The 13,690-nt window shown below is 33.2% G+C and overlaps 1 protein-coding gene across 1 annotated transcript in view; it reads left to right on the top strand.

Annotated features, from left to right (window-relative positions):
- The window catches only part of LOC132754927 (uncharacterized), a gene marked incomplete at its 5' end in the record, with an annotated part of 44,216 nt that overhangs the window by 17,997 nt on the left and 12,529 nt on the right, over positions 1-13,690 (top strand). The window contains 8 exon segments of the mRNA XM_060745683.1: positions 8,241-8,524; positions 8,956-9,090; positions 9,768-9,910; positions 10,403-10,511; positions 11,221-11,407; positions 12,253-12,484; positions 12,813-12,969; positions 13,441-13,578. Coding sequence (XP_060601666.1) covers positions 8,241-8,524; positions 8,956-9,090; positions 9,768-9,910; positions 10,403-10,511; positions 11,221-11,407; positions 12,253-12,484; positions 12,813-12,969; positions 13,441-13,578 — 1,385 coding nt within the window.

Below are 13,690 nucleotides of genomic sequence, written 5' to 3'. Positions count from 1 at the left end.
ATGGATAATTAAGTAAATCATTAATATCATATATAATTATGAGCGGGTCCAAAATATCCTCGTGGGTAATTTACTAATGTTCATTTATCATTTTCTTTTGATATCATATCCGAACGTTATGATACACTGAGGTGGGATATTTGTTGTCTGAATACAGTCCATTATGATCTATTATAATGTAATGCTTTGGTGTGGAAACAAAAGTCCTTTCCTAAAGTTTCTCTTGTATTTTAACGTTACATAGGGGTATAAGCCGCTGAGGAGCACAAAAGTAGTATATTAAGTTAACTACGTAGTAAAAGATGGAATGTACATAACAGCAAACTGAATTTGATGTATGCTCGGCCTGATTAAGTTCAGTCATTGATGACATTTGCAAATGCAATATACAGTCCACGCCCCCTAGCACCGGCTTAAGCAAAACTGAACATTTGACTTCCCAAAGTTAATCTCGGAAGCGGATAAGAAATTGATTTATATAAATTGTTGACAGAAATTTCAGGAAAACACAGCAACATGAAACAATTAGTAAATAGCGTTTGCGTGTATTTTAGTTTGTTTTTGCTTTGAAATGCTTTGTCTCAATCAAAAACGAATATTGCAGGAAATGAATTTGTCATAAAAGGGAATGGTCAATATGTAAGTGGGTGTTTGCAAGAAAATTGCTTTCAGATTTAAACATCTACCGCAAAACACAGGAGAATACTTTTTATTGATATTTTACCCTTTTTTATTTTACGTTAATGTAACCTAGGTTTAAAACATCATTTTCATGCAAACCAAAATATCATCTTACTATGGAAATTATCTTGATATATTTTATGCTCATATATTCTTCTAAAATAACTCTTTGGCTTTTCTATGGTAACACTTATATTCTTGCAAGTGAAAGTTGTATTAAACATTCATGTTGATCAACTAGATAAATTAGTTAATATATTTACGGAAACAATATTCAAAATATATCAATAAATTAAAATTTTGCTCTTTTCATGACGCATTTTTGAAGAAAAAAAACACATAAAACTTCAAAGAGTCTTTCACCAACGATACCGATGCAAAGGCATGCATGTTTTAGTTAAGTCAACTTGTATTTCGAGACATTTCTTGTGGTCTGAGGGGTTGCCACTCAGGTTTAAGGCATCAGAATTGCAGCCGCCGTTTTAAAACTGCGCGTGATCGTAAGAGACAATAAATGTGTTCGAATAACTGGAGTCTATGCATCTCCTAGCCCCAGCAGGCGAGGTGGTTTTGACCCCTGATGTTGCTTTAAATGCTTGAAATTTGTAACACCAGAGTTTAGCCAATTTCGCGCCATATGACCTAATGACGGACACCCATACGTTACTTTTCTCAATCATCATTGAGTTTTGTTTATTGCAATCTCTCGAAAAAACCTTCAACACATGTTACACTTTTTTCTGTAATGACACCTATTACCATTAAGAAGTCGTCGTTTGTTGTTATATGATGTAAAAAGAGAGAACATTTTTAATAAGATAATACAATTTCTTATAAATATTATATTAATTGTCATAATTACACAATTATGATTCTATACTAGCTGCATGAATTTGTAATCATTCGCTGTATTCCCCGCAAGGAAAATACTGCAATATAAATCATTATATTTTGGCACGATATATAAAATAAATATACGGTTATACACACGAGATATATTCAAAGTATGAAATGAGATTTGCCAAGTTTTATCCTGATAAATACGATGTATCAGAAATTTATATCAAAGATTGCCGGTTTTTAATTCCTTAGGGCCCCTGTATTAGATGCATGTGTACGTTTTGAAAATGACGAAAACTTATTTATAATAATAAAAACAGGTTAACTGTGTCTGATGAAATAGCCGAAATAACAATATTGAGAAAATATTGATGCACGTGTGTATGGAATATTATAATGTTTAAACAGATGGCACACAATATATTAGTTGTACAATTTAAGTATATGACATCCAAACACTTTGGAACATAAAAAAATACTGTAGGAAATGGAACAAAACATTTAGACAAATAGACATAGGATATCTGTTTGATTTGAGTCAATATAGAATACATCTCATTAATGAAATAGAATTGTTTTTCTTGCCGAGAGCCAGTGATTTTAAGCGTGTGAAACTATGAAGAAGAAAAGAATTCTCAAATTGTGTTGAGATATGTTCAATATCTACTCGAGACAAACACATTTTCTTTTTATCTACATACGTATTTTATACTTACGAGTCCATTAAACAAGTCAAAAGTCCCTTGTAGCGGAGGGGTTGGCTTAATTTAACGTGTTGGGGTATCAGAATTACAGCCACCATTTAACCATGCGTATGGAAAGCGGCGACTAAATGTTTCGAATAAATGGAGTCTATGCATTTCGTAGCTCCAGCATAGGGACCACCGTGGCCGAGTGGTTAAGGTCGCTGACATGAGATCACAGGTCCCTCACCGCTGTAGGTTCGATCCTCACTCGGGTCGAAATCATTCATGTGAGGAAGCCATCCAGCTGGCTTACGAAAGGTTGGTGGTTCTACCCAGGTGCCCGCTCGTGCCTGAAATAATGCCCGGAGGGGCACCTGGGGTCTTCTTCCACCAATAAAAGCTGGAAAAAAAATCGACGAAAAAATCTCGGCGGGACGCTCTAGGATGGCCCGACTTGAGTGTACAGTCGCCCATATGGGCTTTCCGGCGGCGACCTTAAGTAAACGCATTAAAAAAAAGTAGCTCCAGCAGGTGAGGTGTAACATACAAGGTTATATTGTGTTGGTGCGCCGTAAAACCAAACATACAAAAAGTCAAAAATAAAAAAGCAGTAAAAAACAACCAGAAATTGTGCTTAATAAAATTTTTACAGGCTTTCACATTTTTCATGATAAAATACTTTATATTCCTTAAAAGAAACACTACACATTTGTGGAGACAGTTGTGGCTTTTCCTAAATTATGACATCTCTTGCACGACCATTTATCGTCGTAATGGATATTTACGAGACACGGAAATATGAAATATGTGTCTGACCAACCCACGTTAAAGTGACTTTTTACAAAACAAACATTATAGTGAAAGCGATATGTCATGTTATCCTATTGCAATACTCCTAAAAATACAACGGGTTTTCGATAAATCTATAGAATGCATTTTGTTGTCTACAAACAAGTTTATTGTACCAAAATCGTGTTATGCCATTTCGAATATTTTAAAGCGAATTTCATTTAATGTTTTGAATAAGAAGTATACGGTCTTAAGCAAGTTTTGCAGCATCCAGGGTGTTCGTTTATATACTACAGTTGACTCTCAATAAGTCAAAATCGCTTTACTCAAAATTCCGCCTTAGTCGAATAATTTCTAAAGTCCCGTCAAATTTTCTTCTTTATCTTTGTATTTTAACTCCGCTTAGGTCAAATTTTGACTTGCCGAGACTCCTGTTTAGTCGAAAAGAAAAATTTGGTCCCTCAATTAAAGTCCAACATATTTACATCTCAATAAGTCGAAGTGTGAAAACAACCGTCTGATCAAAGGTCGGCAACATCAAGGTGAGATGTTGTCACTCATGATTTACACGTTTCATAGTAATTTTTAATTGCCGGTCATCATGTATTATTAGCACGTCGTAAAAGTGGCTTTAATCCGTTTCAGGACTTAATTGGTTTTAACAGTTAGATAACTAAATTAAAATTTAATTACATTTCTTAAAGAAAGTTGACTCATGCCAGTCTGACGGGTGTTAGTCAAATAACAGCCTAGGTTTTGATGTGTGTTATCAAGGTAAAGGACATTTGTTTAATTAATTATCTGTCATATTTGTACTTCCAGTTCAGGATAGTTGCTAATTTCGTTTTCGTCCGATGATGAATTTAATCAAATGTAATTGTGTGTTTCTGTTTCACTATTAATATACATGTATTAAATTTTGAATGATATATTTTTGTTCATTAATAATTTGCAGTTGTAAGTGATTTACCGTCATTTCAATGGTTAAATATTGCAGCATTGCCGCTAACAACAATAACAAACCTACTCCTTTGCACATTCAATCAGGCACATGTATATACATGTAATGGTGGTAGTTCCACGTTACTCGAATTCCGTTTCTCTCGAAGTTAAATGCCCAGTCCCTTGGATTTCGAGTTACCGAGAGTCAACTGTATTTGTATTGTATTTTATCACTTTCAATAATCCATGTAAAGCCATAAATATGTGAGCAATTGCCAAAAGCAAACTATTACCAAAGTTTTACTGTTCAATCGATTTGTAAATCTAACTAAGCTAATTCAGAAAAACAGAATATATAAATGTAGTTTCAAAGATAATTGTTATATTTTAATGAAATTGTATTCCACAGCTTCAAAGGCAGTTTTTTATATGTCGGTAAATAATTTTATTTTATTCTATTTGAAAGCAAGTTTCTAAAGCTTTATCTATACTTCTTAAACATGAGACATCATCAGAATTCATAAAGTGCATTTCTAAGTTATTTTATGGTAAATGTGTATTATTTTAGAGATTATTTTAGCAATAAGATTGACTTAATTTCATACTGGCATACTGGAGCCTCGCGGGAAAACAGCTTACAGTTTGCTTCTGTTGTTGACATGCGTCTTAGACAGTAAAACTACTATAATATCTACAAGAATATTAAGAGAATATCAAGAGAATGTTTTATTTTGATAGAAAAACCAATAACCTTGACTTAAGTTGAGATACTCTTAAGTTTATGACGCATAGCATTTATATGTTGGTATTTTATTTGAAACTAGTGTATGTAAAGGGTTTAGTACAATTGTTTCTCAAGCGGTATAATAAATTTATTGCTTGGTACTAACAACAATAAGGCAAGTTATCAGCAATCAGTCAATTTTCTAGTACAACCTGAACAGCTCCTAATAGAATATGTAACGGTATGCCACCAGAGCTTCTTGTTGTTTTAATGTTATATCTTCTTTGGTGTTTGTATTTCACGACAAACATATTTCTGGTTTTAAATAAAACTATGAAACGTAAAAACTATAGAACAAATGATGAAATACTTATACGTATTTTAGAATTTGCCACAATGTGGAACGGGACAACATTGAATGTGTGCTGCACTTTGATTCGTAACATTGTGTGCACTGTATAACAAATTCCATCTTTGATTGTTTAATAACATCATCTCATAGCAACACCTTTCCAGATAAAATATTAACATTGTAATACAAACAAAAAGTTAATAGCGCAATGATCGTTTAGAATAGCTCTAATAAAATAGATAAAAACGAGCAGGTACTTTTCGTAATATCATAGTATATATTATAGCTGATGTTTTGCATTTTCGTGTTTTTTTTTGTTTTTTTTTTTTTTTCAAATGAAATCATTTCAAATTCAGTGGACTGTTCCACATTCAAAGTCAGACAGTTCCATTAAAAAATAATCCGCAGGTTTCGACTGATAAGATACTGATTGTTTTCTTACAAGACAACCTTTTTTCAACATGTAGTTATATTACATTTTTAAGATATATAAAAACAATCAAACAAAAATATTTCGCTATATTTAGCTCAATGATTTTCCAAAATCTTTTGAAAACGACACCACATACAACACATACAAAAAGGATCTTCATTGTAACAGATATGAGAAAAGAATTTGAAGAAAATTAAATCATGAACAGAGCATGATTGTTATTCCCACGTGACTTTATCATGGTGATTATACGTCTGCTACTGTCACATTGTCAATCAGGTATAAACTAGCAATAACGATTTCAAATATAGACCAATCCCATGACATCCGAGTTCATCACTGTTTCTCGCAAAATGTGACTTGGGCTTGAGCTGGCTTACGAAAGGTTGGTGGTTCTACCCAGGTGCCCGCTCGTGCCTGAAATAATGCCCGGAGGGGCACCTGGGGTCTTCCTCCACCAATAAAAGCTGGAAAAATCGACGAAAAAATCTCGGCGGGACGCTCTAGGATGGCCCGACTGTAGTGTACGGTCGCCCATATGGGCTTTCCGGTGGCGACCTTAAATAAACGCATTAAAAAAATAATAAAGTAGCTCCAGCAGGTGAGGTGTAACACACAAGTTTATATTGTGTTGGTGCGCCATAAAACCAAACATACAAAAAGTCAAAACAAAAAAGCAGTAAAAAAACAACCAAAAATTGTGCTAAATGGCTTTCACATTTTCATGATAAAATACTTTATATTCCTTAAAAGAAACATTACACATTTGTGAAGACAATTGTGGCTTTTCCTTAATTATGACATCTCTTGCACGACCATTTATCGTCGTAATGGATATTTACGAGACACGGAAATATGAAATATGTGTCTGACCAACCCACGTTAAAGTGACTTTTTACAAAACAAACATAATAGTGAAAGCGTATCATGTTATCCTATTGCAATACTCCTAAAAATACAACGGTTTTTCGATAAATCTATAGCATGCATTTTGTTGTCTACAAACCAGTTTATTATACCAAAATCGTGTTATGCCATGTCGAATATTTTAAAGCAAATTTCATTTAATGTTTTGAATAACAAGTATACGGTTTTAAGGAAAGTATATAAAGCAAGTTGTGCTGCATCCAGGGTGTTCGTTTATATACTATTTGTATTGTATTTTTATCACTTTCAATAATAAATATGTGAGCAATTGCCAAAAGCAAACTATTACCAAAGTTTTTCTGTTCCATCGCTTTGTAAATCTAACTAAGCTAATTCAGAAAAACAGAATATATAAATGTAGTTTCAAAGACAATTGTTATATTTTAATGAAAATTGTATTCCACAGCTTCAAAGGCAGTTTTTTATATGTCGGTAAATAATTTTATTTTATTCTATTTGAAAGCAAGTTTCTAGATCTTTATCTATACTTCCAAAGCACGAGACATCATCAGAACTGACAAAGTCCATTTCTAAATTATTTTATGGTAAATTTGTATTATTTAAGAGATTATTTTAGCAATAAGATTGACATCTTTTTATACTAGCATACGAATGCCTCTCGGGAAAACAGCTTATAGTTTGCTTCTGTTGTTGACATGCGTCTTAGACAGTAATACTACTATAATATCTACAAGAATATTAAGAGAATGTTTTATTATGATTGAAAAACCAATAACCTTGACTTAATTTGAGATACTCTTAAGTTTATGACATATAGCATTTACGTGTTGGTATTTTATTTGAAACTATGTAAAGGGTTTAGTACCATGGTTTCTTAAGCGGTATAAATAAAAGTGCGTAATTTTATTGCTGGGTACTAACAACAATAAGGCAAGTTACATGTATCAGCAATCAGTCAATTTCCTAGTACAACTTGAAGAGCTCCTTATAGAATATGTAGCGGTATGCCACCAGAGCTTCTTGCTGTTTTAATGTTATATCTACTTTGGTGTTTGTATTTCACGACAAAAATATTTCTGGTTTTAAATAAAACTATGAAACTAAAAAATATAGAACAAATGATGAAATACTTATACGTATTTTAGAATTTGCCACAATGTGGAACGGGACAACATTGAATGTGTGCTGTACTTTGATTCGTAACATTGTGTGCACTGTATAACAAATTCCATCTTTGATTGTTTAATAACATCATCTCATAGCAACACCTTTCCAGATAAAATGTTTACATTGTAATACAAACTAATAGTTAATAGCGCAATGATTGTTTAGAATAGCTTTAACAAAATAGATAAAAACGAGCAGGTACTTTTCATAATATCATATTATATATTATAGCTGATGTTTTGCATTTTCGTTTTGTTTTTGTTTTTTTGAAATCATTTCAAATTCAATGGACTGTTTCACATTCAATGTCAAGCAGGTCCATTACAAAAATAATCCACAGGTTTCGACTGGTAAGATACTGATTGTTATCTTACAAGACAACCTTTCAACATGTTGCTTAATTACATTTTTAAGATATATAAAAACAATCAAACAAAAATATTTCGCTATATTTAGCTCAGTGATTTTCCAAAATCTTTAGAAAACGACACCACATACAACACATACAAAAAGGATCTTCATCGTAACAGATATGAGAAAAGAATTTGAAGAAAATTAAATCATGAACAGAACATTATCGTTATTCTCACGTGACTTTATCATGGTGATTCTACGTCTGCTACTGTCACATTGTCAATCAAGTATAATATAGCAATAACGATTTCAAATATAGACAAATCCCATGACATCCGAGTTCATCACTGTTTCTCGCAAAATGTGACTTATCTCTATTTACAGGCAACTTTACTGGGTCGACGCGTGGGAACATGCCGTTTTCTCGTGTAAACTGAACGGCAAGAAATGCAAGAAGCAGGTCGACTTGCAGCAGTTGACGAAAGGATCGCCAGGATTTGGACTGATCGTCTTCGGCAACTTGGCGGTGATCAGCACATGGTTTAATACCGCCATCTACTCCCTCGTGTTAAACTCCAAGAAGCTCATCTGGCAGCAAGAGATAACTAATCTTGGAACTAGAGAACTGTTTAGTTTGATAAGCCTTAACCCAACCATGCAGCCGATGAGTAAGATATTATTTTATACATAACGTAGTGTAAAACATGTTTTCATAGAATCTTGTCCGTGAAAGGGACCTTTGAACTAACACTTTTATGTGCATTATATCATGTTTTTCATTTGTTATTGATGTTATTTTGCGTTTGCCATGTAAACTTATACAACAAAAATATTAAACTAATATTGATAATATGTTAAAAACACAGAACATAATACATGTATAAAGTAATTGAATTTCTGAATTGATGCACAGTAATTGGTCTCATTCATCCATTTGGTATCAATTTTTAAAATTTTTATACGTAAAATTAAGACTTAAAATCGATTGTGTGTCTGCCTTTAATTTTCTAAAACAGATGATACAGATCAAGTTTCAAGTTAATAATTCAAAAACTGTGCCAGCAGACGACAATTAATGGTCATTTTTACAATGTTTTAGCGTACCATCCTTGTATGGAAGATGATAACGGCGGATGTTCTCATCTGTGCCTTCCAACACATAAAACACAGTATGTTTGTGCGTGTCCAACTTACGGCGGATTGGCATTATCCTCTGATGGGAAAACTTGTAGAGGTGAGGCAATAACATGAAATTTAATATCAGTATTATGCTCTTAAAGAGTGCATCAGAATTGTACTTTGTTCATTTAAACAGCAAAATGTAAAACCTGACTTACTTTGTTTAACCTTCAATACGGCCTTGAGCTCTTCTGAAGTCTACAATTTCATTGTAATATCTAATATCTTATTTAAAACAACTTGATAAACGTAACGTATCCAATTGTAAGGCAATCATTTTCTGATAGTACTAAATTTTATGATATTGTTTTTGAAATTCCCTAACAGTTACATTGTATTAATGTAAAGCAATACATTCAAGAAATGTCACAACAACATAAAGTGCATTAAAAGTTACACATATCTTTTCCTTAAACTCGAGTTTACAAGTTAAACTTAGATATATCATACCTTTTCTGGTCTGGACCCATCCTTGAAAAGGTGCTTCCCAGTGTATTAGTGAACAACTTATGCTTAACCGCGTAATCAATGAATACTTTGTGAATAAAATAATGGACTAGTATCACAACATGGCAAACATGTACAAAACGATGTTTGATGTATTCATACTCGTACAAATATGCTTGTCCGAACACACCATTCTATCACACACGCAGGCGCGCGCGCACACACAAATAATTGATCACGCCCTCGGTAGGTTGTATTTCTTTAAAAAAATCTTATTATTTGCAGTTCCTGAGGAGGCATTGCTACTTAGTTTCGAGGACACTGGTTATGTTGGATTTATTGCTATTGATCCTGGCTGGAGTACCGAAGTCCATTTAATAAGTGCATCGAAATCTCCAGGGGCCGTTGCTTATGATCGCAGAGATCATGTACGTATTTAGCTTGATTAAATTACGAGATGAATATAGGGGTAAATCTCTGCTACATAATTGTAACTGGGGACTACGCTAATTTATTATAATGCGTATTATTGACTGAATTCACATGATGGCTGCAAAGAGTTAAAGATGTTTCATTATGTTTTCCCATTTCTTGATTAATTTTGCTCAGAAAAAGAAGTAACGTTCGTACTTTTTGTAATCCTGACTGTGCTACATATTAAAAACTGACTATTTCATCTTACATTGTTGATGGATTGCATACTGAAAGTTATATGGCTGACTGAAAAGCGAGCAGCAAAGTTTATTAACATTCTATAAATATTTCACCAGCAAGGGTCATATAGGCATTGTAAGCAGAACGTTCAAGCGTTAGTAACTTCAAAAATAGAAGAATAATAAAAAGAAGATTAGAAAAAAAGATTGGCATTATAATTGATCTTTGAAAAACTCTATGTTTACATTTTTATCATGTTTTGCTAGATGGTATATTGGAGTGACACGTCAGAGGGTACTATTTATAGAAGTAGAATAGAAGGGACAGAAAAGGCTGTATTTCTGGATAAAACGAATGGAATAGGTCGTGTCGATGGTAAGTTGGTGTGTAAGTAAACAATGTATACAAATGTAGGAACTTTTAATGAATTGTCTTTTTATTTAGGCTTATATAAAAAACGAATCTAAGAACGTGTTTTAAAGCAAGCCTGTGCCGTGTTTGTCTATATGTAATGACACCGACTGTATCAATCAATTTTTTATCACATGATATTTTAATGCCAGACGATATTTTAATAACAGACACTCAGAAAACGATAACATCACCGATTGCTGAGCCATTTCCATTGCAAACATGAGTAATGTTCAAAATTACATGACGATAATGTTTTATAGATGCGAAGATCTTTGATATGCGCAGCATGTTGGTTAGGTTGATTTTCACTGGAAAATCCTGACATTTATATCATTTAATTACACGCTACTGCAACTTAATGCTTTATTTATTTCTTGTAATGGAATAAAACAATTGTGCTGGATGGCATTTTTGGTATTAAGACGTGTGTGGGGTGATCGGTCCGCTTCATATAATGTTAGAAAAACCCTGTATATTTATATACCATATAAACATTAAGCAATGCTTCCCTTGAAGCGTTTCGAGTTATATTTCGTATTGTCTTATTCAAGGGGCTGTATGTTTTCCTGTATTTCCCTTCCGCAATATGTATGAATGATAAATTAATGATATATATTCATTTGCTGTCTAGTCTGTCTACAAAATTACAAGTTCTGATATTTTGTTCCAGACCTGTCGTTCAATCCGGTGACTGGTTGTCTATATTTCACAAATGCCGTGCTTATTGAAGCGAACTATGACGGAAAGGTGCACAGTCTACATTCTGTAGAAATGATAGAAGTCCATACAGAGAATAGAAAAACTATACTAAAGAGCGACAAGAAACCAATTCGAATAGTTGTTGATGAAAATGGAAGGTAATATTGAATAACTGCTTCTTTGTTTGGCTTGACGCCGATTTAATCATATTTTTATAAAATTTTTTGGCCGGTCCACCTTAACCGGCTTTTTCTGGATAACTGGATAAATAACCAGTATTTACCTAATGCTAAGTAACATACTACTTATTCCTCCAGCGGTGAGAGACAGATGACAGACTCATAGTCCGAGATCAGTTGCCATGGTGCAAATTTTGCCTCTGCTGAGGATCGGACCAGCAACAAATATATTGCAAATCTGAAGGTCTCCCTACTGAAACATGCGATTGGAAGATAATAGTGTTGCGAAATCATATACATTGTATTACCTCCGTCGGCTAAAACTTTTTGGAGAAAAGAACGTCGCTTCAAATAAATGCTTATCAATTACGCTATGAAAATATTATTTAGATAGCGTTTTAAATTTTCTTTTCAAAGCATTCATGCGTAAAATTGTTTTATTCCTTGAAATGATAGGTTATGTTTCCAAATATATTCAAGCTACCGTAACTAATGAGTGATTGAAATGATAGGAATTACACATTTTGTTGACATTTAGTAAGAGTACTAAAGTGGCAACATCAAAATTTTAATAAGTGTTGCTACTGGCACGTTTTTATTAGAACATTTTATGTTTTGTTTACTTTCTTCTTTCTGTTGATCAGTGCTAAGTTTTTGACTTCCAAGAGCTAATTGCATTTCTTCTGTATATTTATTAAAGTGTAAACATATGTTAAATGCACAGAGCACTATACTTTTTTATAAAACTGCACGTTTGTTGCGTCGTATTTCATTGTTTATATAAGTCATATATATATAGTTTTATATAGAACCGTTCATTCCAGTTACCTGTATATAGCACTCGCTGGGCATGCTCCGGAGGTCATACGAACGGAGCTTGATGGGTCTAATGCAACCAATGTTCGCGTCAATGTATCTGACCCTCTAGGCCTAGCTATTTCCGGTAACATATTAACTATAGCCGATAGAAGGTACGAAAATAACACAGTGGAGACAGTTCTAATAAAGTATAACACAGAAAAAGAAGCCGAGACGGATGCGATTAAAACAAATAAGGTAATAACGGTTATATTTAGAATATATTAAATGTCTACATGACTTTGCTTAAACTAGGTCAAGTTACATATGGCGTTTTTAAAATCTAAGGGAAGTAATCGGGCAGAATATGTTACACCATTGTAAATGAATTTTCCTCCTCTACCAAACGTATATCTACGTCACACAATTGATTTTTCCAAAACATTACTGAAAAAGAAAACACTAGATTGTTGTATTTTTTTAATTTCTAATTTTTCTTTATTTTTTCCCATTATTCTTGTTAAATATAAAGAACCAAAACTTAGAAAATTGAAGAATAAACTACATTTTTCTTTGTCTCAATTAGACAACATACAGTATAGGAAGTAACGGGGATGTACTATACATTGCCGACGCTGTAAAAAGTTCTCTACTGGTATATAACGACACGGAACAGACCACGTTGCTGGAACATGGACTAGTCGCAGATATTGCCTTTACAATAACAGATCCAAAAACAGAAGGTATGTGTATATATAAGTTATGTCTTTCTTACTCTTATTGTTTGTATTTCATTTGTTTTATTTTTCAGTCACGTGGGTTTGCCATATCTATTACCATGTCTCTTTGACTCGATCAAGAAACGACTAGTAATTATATAATGATTCAATTCAAGATTCAAATAACTTTATCTGTGCTCTAAGGCCTGCGACCCAAAATACAAAGTCTACATACAACTATTTTGAAATATGGTTGCGTCACCTTAACAATATTTATAATTGGGAACAAAGTCTAGTTGTTTATATTATCCATTAAAAGATACACATAAAACACAAGGCTTCCTTAATGTGGTTATATCACGTGTGTTTATAAATACATAAAACTCACGTAGTTCTTAACGATGACATATCTATGTTTATAAAAAAAAAGAATTATCAAGTCCCTAGTTAATATCTATATCAACTTACCTATAGCATTATATCAATTTCTTTCAGATCATATTACGAAGTGTATTAATGCCGGATGCAGTCACGGGTGTGTTCCTTTACCCAGCCATTATCCTACTGACGTGCGGTGTTCTTGTCCGGCTCAGAGCAGTCTTGTTTTACATAATGATCAAAAGAATTGCAAACGTAAGTGTGTTGTTTTTAAGAGTCGTTGCTGGGGAGCATGATATTACCCTCTTCATTAAATCCCATAAACAGACTCGACGATATCATTTATTTTCGACATCATTGCTTTCAT

Source organism: Ruditapes philippinarum, unplaced genomic scaffold (genome assembly GCF_026571515.1).
Source record: "Ruditapes philippinarum isolate M1 unplaced genomic scaffold, ASM2657151v2 ctg1197_1_1_1_1, whole genome shotgun sequence".
Taxonomy (NCBI): Eukaryota; Metazoa; Mollusca; class Bivalvia; order Venerida; family Veneridae; genus Ruditapes; species Ruditapes philippinarum.
The sequence above is the reverse complement of the archived record's forward strand: the minus strand, read 5'-3'. Positions and strand labels throughout refer to the sequence as shown.